At 34.4% G+C, this 17,400-nt stretch overlaps 1 protein-coding gene across 2 annotated transcripts; it reads left to right on the forward strand.

Moving 5' to 3' along the window:
- Positions 1-1,138: 1,138 nt before the first annotated feature.
- Positions 1,139-15,309, forward strand: LOC132608699 (AT-hook motif nuclear-localized protein 8-like). 2 transcript variants are annotated; one of them, XM_060322441.1, is made up of 7 exons: positions 1,139-1,486; positions 2,316-2,474; positions 2,946-3,053; positions 10,024-10,076; positions 11,312-11,443; positions 13,992-14,153; positions 14,810-15,309. In XM_060322441.1, the coding sequence occupies exons 1-7, from the start codon at positions 1,381-1,383 to the stop codon at positions 15,041-15,043; spliced, it is 954 nt and encodes a 317-aa protein (XP_060178424.1). In that variant the 5' UTR covers positions 1,139-1,380; the 3' UTR covers positions 15,044-15,309. The 2 variants fall into 2 exon arrangements, with proteins under 2 accessions (XP_060178424.1, XP_060178425.1); XM_060322442.1 differs by lacking the exon at positions 2,946-3,053.
- The last annotated feature ends 2,091 nt before the right edge of the window (positions 15,310-17,400 follow it).

Below are 17,400 nucleotides of genomic sequence, written 5' to 3' on the forward strand. Positions count from 1 at the left end.
CTTCAATTTGGCTCCTTTTTGCCTCATTTTCACTTTGCTTCTTCTCGATCATTTTCAAATCACATAAAACCTATAAAATGAAAATAAACGATATTAAATGCACTATTTTCTCAATCAAACATAGCAAAAGTCTAAGCTTAAATACCAACTTATCAGTATCTTAGTAGTGTGTACCTTTAAATGTGAGATCTCGCTAATTTCCTTTTTTTATTCTTCATAGTTCCCTTCTAATCTAGCAAATAGAGTTTGATAAATATTTCTTCGGAGACTAAACGTGTTAAATTTTGACAAACTTAAAGAACCAAAACTGTTAAGTGCATACTTAAGGGACTACTTTGAACCTACCCTCAAACATAAGGGACCATTTTTGCTAACGTGTTGCAAACTTAAAAGACCAAGACTGTTAAGTGCATACTTAAGGGACTACTTTGAACCTACTCTCTAAGGGACTATGTTTGCTAACGTGTGGCAAACTTAAAAACCAAAACTGTTAAGTGCATATTTAAGGGACAATTTTGAACCTACCCTCAAACATAAAGAACCATTTATGTCGTTTTCTCTCCCTAATTGTATAGACGATCAATTTTTAAAATTTTACGCAATTGTTTAGCAACCTACAAAAAAAAATTAAGGCAAATTCGTCTCCATCATCTGCACACTGTTCTTGCCGACAAAATAATGGGAAAATAGACAAAGGATAATATACCATTTCATTATTAAGTCAAGTTTTTTTTTATTAGTTTTTACTTTGCCGTTTCGCCCGTTTATGTAGTGTAATGCGAGTTGCTTTCAATTTATAGGAACATTGGAAATAGAAAACTCATGATTCTTCCTCAGATACTTTTTTATTTAAAATTTGGACTAAATTTAGTAGTTCTTCATGTAAATTAAAAGCTTTACAAATAATCTCAACTAATTTGTGATTGAGGCACAGTTAATTGAATGACTGATGAATGAAGAATGAATTACTATCCTTAATTTGGCCAATGGGAGTTGAAAAGTAATTAGTTCTATTTTTGGATGTTGATAATCTCTTGTATCACGTGTTAACTCCAGTTATTACCTACTTTGTCAAATATATAAATAAATAAATGACCATAATTGGTCAAACATAAGTGAGACCATTTAATACTTTTCAATGTTTTTCCCGAATTGTAGAAACTCGTGTTGATTTTCCTAAGCATCTTAACAACTAAATTGTAGCCAAACTATCCTTGCTTGAACGGAAAAAGAGAGATTATTCGGAAAGCTTTTAATTCTTATATATCCATTCCACTCGATAACACCTCGATACTGTCACAACACTTTTCTTTTGGTGAATCTTAAATAATTCAACCCTGTTGAAACATAAATCAGCCCTTGTTGAAAAAAAAAAAAGTAATGGAAGGGAGTATTAACGATCGCACATGGGTACTTGCCCTTGAGGCACCTTCTTTATCTCCTGTAAAGCCCAACCGCGCTCGAAAAGCGAAGTCTTATCCTGAAGGTACTGACTATCCAATTTTAATTTGGTTGCAGTTGATTTTTTTTTCCTGAGGTTGTTTTACATGAGTCTTGTGTCTTAAATCTCATGATTTTACAGAACCTCTATGAAAGAAAGAAAGAAAAGAATTATGTGGAATGGTTCTCTGTTTCTTTCTTTCTTTCTAGGTTCTTGAGATCTAATCCTTGTTCGTAACCGGTGAACTTATATATTTCTCCCACTCCTTTTATCAACCAAAAAAGGAAAAAGGAAGAAATGTTTTCCTTCCCCTCCCTCCACCCCCGATCGGTGAAAAGGGAAAGAAAAGAAAAGTTGATGGAAAGAAAGCTGAATGTATAAAAGCCTATTTGGCCAAGCAATTTTGTTGCCAAAAACGCTTTTTTGGGTTTTTTTTATTTTTTTTGAAAATTTGAGGTGTTTGATTATTGTTTTTTAATATATTTAAATCATCGTGTTGATATTATATCAATATTTAATATTTTCTTTGATTTATCTATGTACTAAATTGATTGAAAATTTTAATATATATTTTTTATTATAATTAAATAAAAGTAAAAACTTTTTCATAATAGATAGTTTAAATAATTTATCTCTATAAACTAGTCGTAATAGTAAACGTTCATTTATATTTGTCATTTTATGTTATTTGATGCTCAAAAGAACTTTTTAAAAAAGATTAGCCAAACACAATCTGGGCAAAACCCAACAAATCTTGATTACTCCGGATTATCTACTCCATTAAGCCTTGAGCCAGCTTAAAAAAAAATACTCTACTAATGATGATACATTGGTTTAGGCCTTAATCCAACTCAACTAATTCAAATTTCTTCAGTTGTGGGTCATACAGATTCCGCTGTTGGTGGTAGTGATAGTGGTGGTGCTGTTGCTGGTGCTGCTGGTGATAATGGTGTTGCTTCTTCACAAAACCCGTCGAAGAAGCGCCGTGGTAGGCCATCGGGCACGGGAAAGAAGCAGCAACAAGAAGCTTCAGGTATATATATATATATATATATATATATATATATATATATATATATATATATATATATATATATATATATATCTTCATTATTGCTTCAAAATGTATCTAGCTTCTAATTTGAGAAGGATAACTTATATACATTGATAAAGTAAAGAACTTAATTTATATACACTATCAATGTGAAGAATTAAGAATCCATGGGGAGACAAAAACACGGTGATTTTTGAGTTAACTGGTACATGTGGGAGGCAGCATGTATCCTGTGGAATTAGTCGAGGTTAAGGTGCACAGGACACCAAAAAAATAATGTAAAGAATTAAGACGAAGCCAAAAGCTTAAGGTGTATATATCTTCGTTAATGCCTTAATTATGTATATATAAAAAAAAAAAGAGGTAGGCCAAGAATGTATCCTGCTAATGATGGTAATATTGTTTTGGGTCTTTCTGCTATTCCACTTACTCAAATTGTGGGCCATATAGATTCTACTGCTGTTGGTGGTGATAATGGTGCTTTGTCGGAAAACCCTTCTAAGAAGGCCTGTCGTAGGTCCCTGGGCTCCGGAAAGAAGCAGCAGCAAGAAGCTTTAGGTGTGTATATGTTTGTGTGTGTGCTCTTTATTACCTTTAATTATGTATCTAGCTTCTAATTTGGGGAAAATTTAACTTATATAGTTAAGGGGTCGTTGGTTTGCTGGTTAGAAAGTGAGTTATTTATGTTGTTTGGCTACCAGTTTATATTTGATACACGTATAAGTTATGCGAGAATCTATGTTAATAACTAATCATTACTAATACTTACATTCTTCATTATTGCTTCACTTGTGTATATAGCTTCTACTTTGGGAAGGATTTGACTTCTATACACTCTTAGCATAAAGATTAAGAAATAGCAAGAAGCTTTAGGTATATCTATCTTCATTATTGCTTTAATTATGTAAAAGCCTCTAATTTGTGAAGGATTTAACTTATATACAGTTAGCGCGGAAACGATGAAAACACAATAATTAACGTGGTTCGGATCAATGCGATCCTAGTGCACAGAGAACGGCCAACACTTTTATTAATATCAAGGGAGAAATTAAGTTATAAGATTGAATACTTTTAGGTTATATGTTCTGTCCTACTTATTAAATCCTAGCTAGCATGTATTTATACTATTAGGTCTAATCCTTTCCTAGAAAGGATCTAAATCCCAATAACACTCGAAAACCAACAAAGAAAAAAGTTTCCTTTTATTTCTTTCTGCTTTTGAGTAGGAATTGGCTTGAATATCTTCTCAACTTCACAATCTCCACCTTGAGATGAATTTCGAGCTTCCATATGAACGTCATTCAGTTCAATGTCTCTAAGCCTACATGAGCTACCTCCGTGTAGGAAACAAGAAACACTAACCGAAACCTTGTAGATACTAGTAGCTCTACCTTGCCCGACCGTTCTCCATCCTGACGCATCAGTTGATGCGAACTCCTGTCAAATTCATACAATGACTGAACTTGACAAGAGGAATCACCTTGGTCAACATATCTGCTGCGTTTTCCTTTGTGTCAACTTTCAAGACCTTAACTGTGCCTTGTTCAACAACATCACGAATAAAAAAAATCTTATATCAATGTGTTTGGTACGATCATGAAATCTCGAATTTTTTATCAAGTGAATAGCACTCTGGCTATCACATTTTAGAGTTGGTTCATGTTGAACCCTGCTCAATTCTGACACCAAACCTTTCAACCATATAGCCTCCTTTACTGCTTCTGCTGCCATATATTCAGCTTCTGTTGTGGACAAAGCAACGACTGGAGAGTTGCCTTCCAACTTATGGCACTAGCAGTAAGAGTAAAGATATAGCCCGTTGTTGATCTCCTTCTATCAAGATCACCTGCAAAATCAGAATCCACATAACCAAGGACCGAGAAGCCTTCATTTCTCATCCTACAAAAAGTTAGACCAACATTCAAAGAACCGTTAAGATATCTCAATATCCACTTAATTTCTTCCCAATGTGTCTTACCCCGATTAGACATTAATCGACTTACCACACTCACGGCTTGAGCAATATCAGGCCGAGTGCAAAACATAGCATACATAATGCTACCAACTGCACTAGAATAAGGAACTTTTGACATGTACTCCACCTCTTCCTTTGATTGCAGTGCCATCAATTAAGAAAGTCTGAAATATTATGCTAACGGTAAAGTAACGGGTTTTGCATTTATTCATGCCAAACCTCTGAACTACCTTCTCAATATACTTTTTCTGTGAGAGATGTACCTCACCGTTCTTCCTGTGAATCTAGCTCCATTCCAAGGATTTTCTTAGGTTCACCTAAATATTTCATAAACTCCTTACTTATCAGTTTCTTCAAATCATTTATCTCTGTCATACTATTAGCAGCAATAAGCATATCATCAACATATAACAGTACATAAATATTTGAATTACTAGATACCGTCATGTGATACACGCAGATATCAAATGCACTTTTCAAGAAACCTTTAGTAATCATGAACGCATCAAATCTTTTATACCACTGTCGTGGTGACTATTTCAAACCATACAAAGATTTCTTCAATTGACAAACCTGGTCTTCTTTTCCTTCAATAAGGAACCCCCAGGCTGATTCATGAAGATCAACTCTTCAAGTTCACCATGTAAGAATGCAATCTTGACATCAAGCTGATAAAGCTTCAAGTCATAATGGACAACCAAAGCTAGTAACAAATGAATTGAGCTATGCTTCACGACTGGTGAGAAAATCTCATTATAGTCGATTCCCTCCTTCTGACAAAGGCCCTTAGCAACCAATCTCGCTTTGTAGCTAGCATCTTCTATACCCGGAATGCCATTTTTTTTTCTGAAGACCCATTTCCAACCAACTGTTCTCTTCCCCTTAGGTAGACTCACCAAATCCCATGTCTGGTTCTTGTACAGAGACTCCATCTCTTCGGTCATAGCTAAACACCATTGATCACCTTCACCACACATAGTAGCTTCTGTATAGCTTGAGGGTTCCAGATCCTTTATTTCCTCCTTGGCAGTAGCTAATGCATATGCAACAAGATTAGCTTGCGAAGGCTGAGGATAATTTTTTGGATTAGGCGTCGGAGTTCATTTGTGCCTTTTAGTAGCTATACTGTATGGTTCACCTTCAGGTACTACTGTATGAGCTTTTTCATTATCTGACTGCACCTGAGTCACTTGATCCTCCTGCTTGGTGAGTTTCACATTTTCCTCCACTGTTTCTATTGTAAGAGCTTTATGTCCTGCAAACTCAATAAAAGTCTTTCCAGGATCAAGCATAGAGGCCTTATCAAAAGTAACATCTCTACTAATTACAAACTTAAGAGGATCTAAAATCCATATTCTATATCCTTTTACCCCTTCAGCATATCCCATAAATAAACATTTTCGAGCTCTTGGTTATAGTTTTCCATCACTTGCATGATAATATACGGGACATCCAAATTCTTAAGTACGAGTAATCAGACAGTTTACCTGACCATACCTCATTTAGAGTTTTGAAGTCAATCGCCGACGCTGGAGAACGATTAACAACATAACAAGTAGTATTTACTGCTTCCGTCCAGAACTCCTTAGGCACCCTGGCATTAGAGAGCATACATCGTGATTTCTCAAGAAGAGTGCGGTTCATCCTTTCAGCTACTCCATTCTGTTGTAGTGTATGCCTAACAGTTTTATGTCTCAATACACCATGAATCTTACAGAAACTGTCAAATCCTCATTGCAAAACTCCAAGCCATTATCTGTTTGAAGACATTTAATCTTTCTATCACACTGATTTTCAATTAATGTCTTCCAATTTTTGAAATTCTCAAAGACATCACTTTTAGCCTTTAAGAAGTATACCCAAACCTTGCATGAAATATCATTAATGAAAGTAAGAAGATACCTATTTCCACTCTTGGATGGAACCTGAGATGGACCCCATAAATCTGAATGAATGTAGTCAAGTACCCCTTCGATTTTGTGCTTGCCTGTGCTAAAGCTAACCGTTTTTGCTTTCCAAGGACACAATGCTCACAAAAATCAAGTGTACTAATCTTCTCACCTTCAAAATGTTTTGGTTGCTCAAAATTGCCAACCCTCTCTCGCTCATGTGACCTAATCTCATATGCCACATCTTAGCTTTGTCATCATCTGATAACTGTGAGGTTGCAGCATTCACAGTAACTAGAATGGTGCTGCCCATAAGTACATAAAAACCACCCTCCAGTTTGACCTTTAACATGACCAGAGAACCCTTGGTCACCTTAAGGATTCCACCTTCACATACATGCTTATATCTGAGCTTATCAAGAGTACCACGAGAGATCAGATTCTTTTTCATATCAGGAACATGTCGAACATTAGACAATGTTCTTATGATCTCGTCATTACACCATATACGGGCTGAACCAATGCCTGTTATTTCACATACTGCATCGTTACCCATAAGTACAGTCCCACTCGCCTTCTCGTAGCTAGTAAACTAATCTTTTCTGAAGCACATGTGAAAGGTACAAGCTGAATCTAAAATTCACTTATGTTTCTGAATGTCATCTGTTTAAGCAGTTAGAACATAATCGTCTCCAGATGTCTGAGCTACCTGAACCGTAGATGCACTGGCTATTATTTTATCAATCTTCTTATTCAGGAAATCCCTCTCAAAGTGACCCTTTTGATGACAACACCGACCAACATCCTTCCTACTCACCCTTGACAACCCCAACCAACATCCTTTCTACTCATCCTTTTCCTAGACTTTGACCTAGCTATTGATTTCCCTCTCCCTCTTTGGCTCGAGCGACCTCTAACCGTCAAACCCTCACCATGGTCCTCTTTCTCACCATTGTTGATATGGTTTCTTAATTCATCCGAATTCAATGCATATCTTACCATTTGTAACGTGACCACCTCCTTATTGTACATCATTGAATTAACTACGTCTTTGTACGTCGGTGATAATGAAAACAGTAGAGTGTACGCCAGTTCTTCATCTCCCACTTTAATATCAACATGAGTAAGATCCATAACCAATTTATTAAAAGCATCAAGATGATCCTGTAAAGTTGTACCTGTCTTCATCTTGAAGGTGTGTAAGCGCTGCCTTAACAACATTCTAGTTGTTACTGATTTCTTCTGGTAGAGATCTTCAAGTTTCTTCCACAAACTCGCAGCCGTTTCCTCGGTACTGACTTCACATAACAAGTTGTCTGATAATGATAATTGAATTTCCCTAAACGCATCCATCTCAATCTTCTGTTTCTCGGCCTCTATCATATTTTTCGGATATGAGTTGTCCAAAGAATAGACTGATCCTTCTCTCCTTAACAATGCCATGATCTTGATCTTCCAGATGTTGAAGTTATTACTTCGCTCATCAAAATTCGCTACCTCAAACTTCATAGATGTCATAGTCTCCTTGTCTCCTAGATCTCATGACCTGTAGGCTCTTGATATCAATTGTTAGCACAGAAACGATAAAAACACACTATTTAACGTGGTTCAGATCGATGTAATCCTAGTCCACAGAGAACGGCCGACACTTTTATTATTTCAAGGGAGAAAGTAAGTTACAAGATTGAATACTCTTGGGTCTTATGTTTTGTCCTATTTAATAAATCCTAACTAGCATGTATTTATACTACTAGGTCTAATCCTTTCCTAGAAAGGATCTAAATCCCAATAACACTCGAAAACCCAACAAAGAAAAAAGTTTCCTTTTATTTCTTTATGCTTTTGAGTAGGAATTGTCTTGAATATCTTCTCAACTTCACATATACATTGACATCGTAAAGAATTTAACTGATATTCACTGGTAATGTAAACAATTATGAATCCCAGTGGAGATAAAAAAACACTAGGTGATTTCTCCCCATCTGTCTAAGCCATGTTGGACAGAGTTAATTGGTACCTGTTGCAGGTGGGAGATAGATAAAAAAAAAATGTCAAAAATTAAGAATTAACTAGACGCTTTAGGTATATAATTTCATTATTACTTTAGTTATGTATCTAGCTTCTACTTTCGAAAAGATTTAACTTATATACATCGATAACGTAAAGAACATACATTGATAATGTAAAGAACTAAGAAAAAGATGGAAGCTTTAAGTATATGTCTTCAGTATTGTTAATTATATATCTAGCTTTCATTTTTTTTATTTTTTTTTTGTTTTTATGTATCTAGCTTCTAATTTGGAAAGGATTTAACTTATATACACTATTAATGTAAATAATTAAGAAACAAGCAGAAGCTTTAGGTATATAAGTCTTCATTATTTCTTTAGTTTTGTAAACGCTTCTAATTTGGGAAGGATTTAACTTTTCTACATTGATAATGTAAAGAATTTAACTAATATACAGTGATAAATGATAGTTTAAAGAACTAATAAATAACATGAAGCTTTAGGTATATATGTCTTCATTATTGCTTTTATTATGTATCTAGCCTCTAATTTGGGAAGGATTTAACTTACATATATTTATAACGTAAAGAATTTAACTTATATACACTAATAATATAAAGAATTAAGACATGTAGAAGCTTTTGGTGTGCATGTCTTCATTGTTGTCTCAATTATCTATATAACTTCTAATTTGGGAAGGAATTACCTTAGATACATCAATAATGACATAAAGAGTTTAACTTATATACGATGATAATGTAAAGAATTAAGAAATATCTAGACGCTTTTGTTATATATGTCTTCATTATCGCTTCAATTATGTATCTAGTTTCTAATTTGAGAAGGATTTAACTTATGTAGATTGATAAGTAAAGGATTTAACTTTTATACATGAATAGTATAAATTTTAACTCTATCAGTGTAGTTACAGCCTTCCTTTAACTTGTCTTTACATTATAAATGCATAGAAGTTAAACACATTTGGAAAATATAGTAGCTAAGTTTTAAGATTACCTTTTTGTTTCCTCAATTTTCTCCTATATGTCTTCGTAATTGTTGTGATTATTTATATAGCTTCTACTTTGAAAAGGATCTAACTTATATACACCGATAACATAGATAATCTCCTATCCATACCTGGTCCACTCTTCTCAAATTTACCAGTTTCAAAAAGAAAACATAGATAATGTAACGAATTTTACTTTATTGGTGTATTTTGTTCTGGTAGGTAATCTGCCTTATTCTTCATGTTACTAATCACTTTTTAAATGGACGGTTATGTGTAGTTAACCTGACATTTACTCTGTCAAGAGATTAAACTCATTTGGAAAATATAGAAGCTAAATTTTAGGATTTCCTTTTTGTTACTCAACTTTCTCCTATGTCCCAATTTATTTGCTTATCAGAATTAGGTTGAACACTTTTAGGGGCCAAATATATTAGTTTAATTTAGAGTTTTTAAATATTAAAGTTTAGCTTTTTGGAAATACTGAAAAGTACTATAAGTTACAATTCTGTAGGGAGAGGGTAAAAGAAAATATTTTAAGATGTTCATCAAAATTCATTTATAGTTTGAATCTTGAAAAGTGAAAAGTGTCAAATATTTACCAATTTAGCATACGCTCAGAAATTATTGGGTTTCTTGATGGTTACAGGTGTCGTTGGATTTGGCTTTACACCGCATCTTATCACTGTGAACGCCGGGAAGGTAAATATGTTTTGTTCATTGATCTTTGCTCTAAAGCATGCATCTTTTTTACTTTACAAATGCACGAGTCTGCATATTTTGTGCTATATATTGTTGTTTCTGCAACAGGCTCGAGTTTCGAATTTCTTATGAGAGAAAAAGGAAGAGATTAGTTTTTTTTTTTTGGTCGTCTTCCTTTCTTTGGGTTTATACACTAATGGATTGATGGACAAGTATTATAGGATGAAATAAAGGAACCAAACTAATATATTTGATGTAGTTTCTAACGGCAAAATAAATGTATGCTTTTGTTCAACTGTTCCAAGTTTCTGGATCAATGTCCATACCCAACATCACAAGAAAAAAATCACCAGCATCACCTCTTCTTCCCTACCTCCACACATCTACTGCAACAAAATCATTTGAAAAGTTTTGAATTATGAAAACAAAATAGAGGTGAAATGAAATGCAAAGTTCAAAAAGCAGAAGGAATTAAGGATATCTGCAAATTATTGAAGAACAGTGTGGAGGGGGGGGGGGGGGGGTGGTTTGCGAAAAACTGTATTTTACAATAAAGAGAAAAGGAAAAAAAAAATCAACAAAACACGCCTAATTTTTCTTTATTTTATTTTTTGTGCCACATCAGCTCTCAAAGTGGTACTAAATTCACTTTTTAAATGTGTAGGGGGTAATAGGTCGCTCGATTAGTTTGAGTGTGAACTCGACATTTCGGTAATAGTTTAGAGTGCAATCTATGTCTTTTGCCTTATTCTTTTTCCTTTTATTTGTTTAGACCAGATCATGTTCCTTCCATCTTAACGTCTCTTTTTAGTTGCAATTGATTTTTGTTCTTCCTTGGCCTCCTTATGTTTTAGGAAAACCTGTACTATTTTTCATCTCAAACATCTTAATAATTCATCCCAAATTTATGTCACGCTCTTTCCTTTATAATTAGTCAAACAAAAGAATGACACCTTTTTATATTTAGTAACAATTTAACTTTAAACTTTTCATTTTACCCTTCATGACAAAATTTATAGCTAGACAAATATCTCTGACTTATTTTAGACCACAAGTTTCTAAAACCATCCTTTCATTCTTAACTTTGTACCTAGTCAAACACCTTCATATAAATTGGGACGGAGGGGATACGTAATATTTATATCTTACCATAATTAAACTTCTTGTTTAAGGTTGACTTGAAATGAAGTCCCAGTCTTGTGAGTTTTATGGTTGACTTTTCTATATGATAACAGGACATAGCGTCAATGATAATGACTTTTTTGCTGCAAGTACCACAGGCAGTTTGTATTCTCTCCGCAACTGGAGTTATATGTAATGTTACCCTCCGGCAACCTTCAATGGATGGTGGCAGTGTGACTTATGAGGTTTGCATGAGTTTCAGCTTAAAGACACTTTAACCCTCTATGTTGCCTTTGTGCTGAGGCATGTGTGGTAGCGTATGCTTAGTTACAGCTTGTTTGGTCAAACTTCTAAAATTTACTTATTTTTTAAAAGTATTTTTGGGGAGTAGTAGTTTGTGTTTGGCTAATCAATTTTTTTTGCCAATATTTTGCAATAATTTGTGCTTGACTAAGGTTGCAAAAGTCCTTTTGTCAAAAAACTACTTTTTTAGCTTCTGAAAAACAACTTCAACTGCCATGCAAAAACACTTGTTTTTTGTCTAAAAGCTTGGCAAAACCGACTCAATTTTCTACAATAAATATTTTTGAAAAAAAATAAGCACTTTTGCCTTCCAAGCTTGGCCAACAGGCCATTAGTCTATGTATATCACTACAAGAGAACATGGAATTAGCTACGGCATTTGTCGGTAATCCCTAGCTAATCCATCGCTAAAAAGCTCCTCACTAATTAGATTTTATTATAATCCGTCGCTAATCCGTAGCTAAATGATATTAGCATGGAATTTTGTTGTTTAGCTACGAAATTTTATCCGTCACTAATTCCATGTTTTCTTGTAGTGATATATGCTGCACTCTTTTTACTGGTTTGCTGGCTGTTTTATCTGGAAATTTGATTTTCTGGCGTTTATTCAAATGTATACTCACGTAACAATTGTTCTTGACATTAGAGAAAAAATCGGTAAAGTATATCCTTTTATGATTACTCTCTGAGCGTTTATGCCTATTACCTTTTAAAGAACCGATCACTATTCTTTAACTACTATTTTTCAAATACTTCAAACTCTTTAATTATAAAGTATTGTGATTCATAGTACTTTTATGTAGTTCCACTTACAAATAAATGAATTGCATTTCAATGAAGTTGAGGAATTGATGTCTGGAATCACACACCGCGACATTCATTTTGGGACAGAGGGAATATCCGTTAATCTTTAGAATAGATGATGATATTGCCGACAAATTACTGATGTAAATGTTACTCTCTTTTGATTGTCTGCTCTGAAACTAGTTGTACCTCATACAACATTTTGGAAACCTTGTTATCTCCTAATTATTGCTTCTCTCTAAAATTATTTATTCACTCAGCAAATCTTTGTTTGAAGTGAATAGTTTTTAAGAAACATATTGTTTTAAAATTGTGGAAGTGTATAGAAACAAAGTCACACCCTCGGGTGGTACGTGATTGGCGCCCCCCTCTAATTGACTGTCGAGCGAGCCCTGTTTCTAATGCTAACACTGAGACTGAAATTCATAAACACCCACTGGGCTAAGTTTTGAGCCTCTAAAAGAATACTATCGAAGAGTATGATAAAATATATGTCCTCGGGGCATCCTCGAAATACTAAAAACATAGTAATGAGTCTGAAACTCCTACTGAAAAGAAAAGCAGGATGAAGCTGGACTATGAGTTGATCCTAACTGGCAAGACCTTGAACGTAGTTGGCTAATCTGCAACCAAGGGCATGTTGAAAATAGTAAACTTAAATGTTTAAGTGTCTAGATTCAAATGATTTTTAGGATACCTATGTGCATGGTTTTTATGTTACCTAAGTTCATTGTCTTTTGTATTATCTAGGTACATTATTATGTTTTCAAGGGGATTAGGTTCATGATGTGTGTGAAATCATTTATCAAGTATTGAGTCAAGAAGTGTCTCTTGACACCTATAAAAATATCCTTTGTAAGGCTATTATGTAAGAGTGGAGTTTTCTAATGGTATGAAATGAGCATAATGTCTCTCTCCCTCTTCCATCCTCTTTGTACCCTATGATATTATCAAGTGTCCGCCCTTATATTTCCAACAAGTGGTATCAAAGCATTGGTTCGATCCTGGAAGGTGTAAAGGTGAAATTTTGGCAATCTCCATTGAAGGTGTGTCTCCAGGTTTGATGACCTGTTGAGAGGCCGGCTATTTGCAAAAGAAGAGTGAATTCTTCGGGTTTGTGAAGAGAAGAACAACCAGTTGAAAAGGTGTGAGTCTTGAAGGACTTCACAAGTTAGGAAGATAAGACAAGAGAAGTCTTCCGTGAGTTTGTATTTGCTACAGCCAAAAGTTAGAAGATGATGGAGAATGAAATGCAAAAAGATGTGGATGTGTATACAAAGAGGATGTTGAAAATGAAGTTCAAATTTTCAAGAAAGATTGAAGAATAAGAAAAGAAATTTAAGTTTAAGAGGGCATGTTGAAAATTGTAAACTTAAATGTTTAAGTGTCTAGATACAAATGATTTTTAGGATACCTATGTGCATGGTTTTTATGTTACCTAAATTCATTGTCTTTTGTATTATCTAGGTACATTATTATGTTTTCAAGGAGATTAAGTTCATGATGTGTGTGAAATCATTTATCAAGTATTGAGTCTAGAAGTATCTCTTGACACCTATAAAAACATCATTTATGTGTTTGTTGTATACTAATGCTTGAATTATCTAAAGGTGATCATTGCGTGTATACTAATTGTCTAACTATTTGGCATTGGTCATTGAGCATGGTCTCATTCTTTAAATGCAGGGTCTATTTGAAATCATCTCATTATCGGGTTCATTCTTGCTGTCAGAAATTAATGGTAGCCGTAGAAGAAAAGGTTGTCTAAGCGTGTCAGTGGCTGGACCAGATGGTAGAGTTTTGGGCGGTGGAGTTGCCGGAATGCTTGTGGCTGCCACTCCAGTACAGGTGGTATTCTACATAGGGTTTTCCATAAATACCACTGTTTTCCCCTATCAAATTATGGCGATATTATTGAGTTTTTGACACATAGCAACAGTATTTTCCAAAACATATCATACATATACACATACACTAGCAGTCATACATACATACACACTCTACAATCATACAAACATACACTGGCCGTCATACTTGCATGCATGCATTCATATATACAATAATAATATGCTATAAAATGAAAAATCTAACTATTTTTTTGTAATAATTTAAAGTATAGCCAAAACGGATAATTAGTGGCGTAAGTTGTTATATCATGTAATATTTCCTTTTGTTTGTGGAGGTTGTTGTGGTTCAACATAAATTTCACTTGGGGAAAAGGGTTGATTGCTATTAATTCACTCAGTACAGTCCTTTGTCCGAGAGGCAGGTTCAGAGTTTAAACTTGACGCGATCAACCTTTTCTTACTGTTGGACCTATTGAACTTTTGAAAGTAGAGGTTCAAATTTTACTACATGTTGACAGTTTAGTAATTTATAACATATCTATTTAAGCTCCGTGTTAAAAATACCAGGTTCAGTTGACCCTTGAAAACTAGGCTGCTATATACCTCGGTTTCGCCCTCATGTTTGATACTTGCTAACGGTTTTTAGTTCACTACCAGGTAGTTGTGGCCAGCTTCATTGCGGAAGAGGAAAAGCCTAAGTCTGAGGCACCATCTTCAATTCCGCCTCCAAATATGTTGAATTTTGGTGCACCGGTAACCGAGGCGAGCTCTCCTTCCCCGGGTGCCTCAAGCGACTCATCCGATGAGAACGGTGGTAGTCCTCTCAGCCACGAACGGATACCTTTTGGTAATGTTTCTCAACCGATGCACGGGATGCCAACAACATATTAGGGCCAAACAATGTGAAAAAGCTTCTTTAAACTGACATGATGCGACTGAGTAGGCTCAAATTTTAGGCGTTAGATCGATTTCATGACTTAAGCTTGCTTATATTTTTTTTGTCTCTTTTCGTTAGCTTTTGTCTACCCTAAGTCTTAGACTCTTAGTATATGTTAGGTGACCTTTGGTTGAGTATCATTTTATTTTCAGATTAACAAACCTTTTTATTTGTAACTTTCTTATGGATTAGGTCTTAATGCAATTACCCCTTTCTGCCATTAAAATGCTTTCTTTCTTATAATGAGTTGGGAAAAGGGGCAAATAAGGCAGATATACCCCACGTTAAAAATGGTGCATATAAACTCCTGACATTTTACAAATGGCAAATACACCTTTTTTGCTGATGATTTTTTTTTTAAAATCATTTAACTTGTGTTTTATTAAAAAAAATGTCACATAACTTTAAAAAATTAAGTCTATCCATTTTTTTGAGTATGCTTATTTTTCTAAAGCCATGCTGTAAATTTTTTTTTCTGGTCGGTCGGGTCTGGTTTAAGCGTTTAAATGGTTATAGGCTGAGTTCAGGTGGCTAGGTGGAATATTTGGACAAGTTTAGGAGGCCATCTATGCATTTGGCCAAAAGCTAAACAAAACGAGTATATTAAAGGTAAAAACTTACCCACACCAGATATTTACACCAAATCAATAGATGCATGTCATGTGTATGAATATACAACAACATCATTTAACCTTGGTTGTATAACGTACATATCCACTGCATTAAATTACTTAACTACAGTAAGTTATATTGATTTGATGTAAACACCCAGTGAAGATAAATTTTTACCTTAACCTTTGATTGTATCAAAATATTTTGACAATAACACATAAAACCTAAACTCATTTATGATTATCTTGTAAAGTTACTTAATCATAGTAACATTCTATAACATTAAAACTTGCAAACTTTCTTTAACCCAAGAATCCCCACCTGTACACTACCCACCCCACCACCTCCAATCTCTACCACCCTCACCCCCAGAGGCAAATCCAGGATTTCAAGATGATGAGTTCACCTTAGAATATTTAAAAAAAAAAAAAAGATGCAAAAGTTTATTTAGTAGGGTTCAATCCCACAACCTTAAGGAATTAAAGGTAGCAATTAGCTAGTGCTCCATTCGGTCTAGTTTGAGCATGTGATCCTTTAGTTATTATTAGATATATTTTACGGATTATATATATAATATACCAAGTTTAGTCGAGTGATCATGTGTTCACGTGACCCATTTTTTATACCAGGATTCGCCCCTGCCCACCCCCACATACCCATTCCACAATGGTGGTACCCCCACCTCCAACCCACCACCCCACCCCCACCAACAACAAGAACAACCCAACAACTCATACATTCTCCCCAACAACATCAACAACAACCTTAACATCCCCACAAACAACATATTCCAACAACACTTCAATTCAGTTTCTGGGCAAAACCCAATCTTGATTACTCTGATGGATCATCTGCTCCATATTAAGCATTGAGCCAGCTAAAAAGAAAAAGAGGCAGGCCAAGAAAGCACTCTGCTAATGATGGTAATATTGGTTTAGGCCTTAATCCTACTCCACTAACTCAAATTTCTTCACTTGTGGGCCATGCAGATTCTACTGGTGGTGGTGGTGGTAATGGTGGTTTTGCTGCTGGTGGTGGTGATAATGGTGCTGCTTTTTCACAAAACCCGTCGAAGCAGCAACAAGAAGCTTCTGGTATATATATATATATATATATATATATATATATATATATATATATATATATATGTCTTCTTTCTTGCTTCAATTATGTATCTAGCTTCTAATTTGAGAAGGATAACTTTTATACATTGATAAAGTGAAGAATTTAGCCTACATAAACTAATAATGTGAAGAATTAAGAATCCCCAAAAAAAAAAAAACACTAGGTAATTTTTGAGTTAATTGATACCTGTGGGAGGCAAAAGATATCTCGTGGCATTAGTCGAGAATAAGGTGCATAGGACACCAAAAAGGTAATGTAAAGAGTTAAGAAAAAGCTTAAGTTATATTTAGCTTCGTTATTTCTTTAATTATGTATCTAAAGAGCTTTAGGTGTATATGTCTTTATTTTTGCTTTTATTATGTATCTAGCCTCTAATTTGAGAAGGTTTAACATATATATATTCAAATTTGAGAAGATTTAACTTATATATATTCTAATTTGACAAGGTTTAACTTATATATATTGATAACGTAAAGAATTTATCTTATATACACTGATAATATAAATAATTAAGACATCTAGAAGCTTTAGGTGTATATGTCTTCATTATTGCTTCAATTATTTATCTAGCTTC

The sequence above is a fragment of the Lycium barbarum genome, chromosome 9, assembly GCF_019175385.1.
Source record: "Lycium barbarum isolate Lr01 chromosome 9, ASM1917538v2, whole genome shotgun sequence".
NCBI lineage: Eukaryota > Viridiplantae > Streptophyta > Magnoliopsida > Solanales > Solanaceae > Lycium > Lycium barbarum.

Bases quoted from the DNA above. Each gene is read 5' to 3' on its own strand.
- LOC132608699 (XM_060322441.1), top strand. From the start codon at position 1,381: ATGGAAGGGAGTATTAACGATCGCACATGGGTACTTGCCCTTGAGGCA. The intron at 1,487-2,315 runs GTACTGACTATC...AAATTTCTTCAG, and splicing joins AGCGAAGTCTTATCCTGAAG to TTGTGGGTCATACAGATTCC. The intron at 14,154-14,809 runs GTGGTATTCTAC...GTTCACTACCAG, and splicing joins TGGCTGCCACTCCAGTACAG to GTAGTTGTGGCCAGCTTCAT.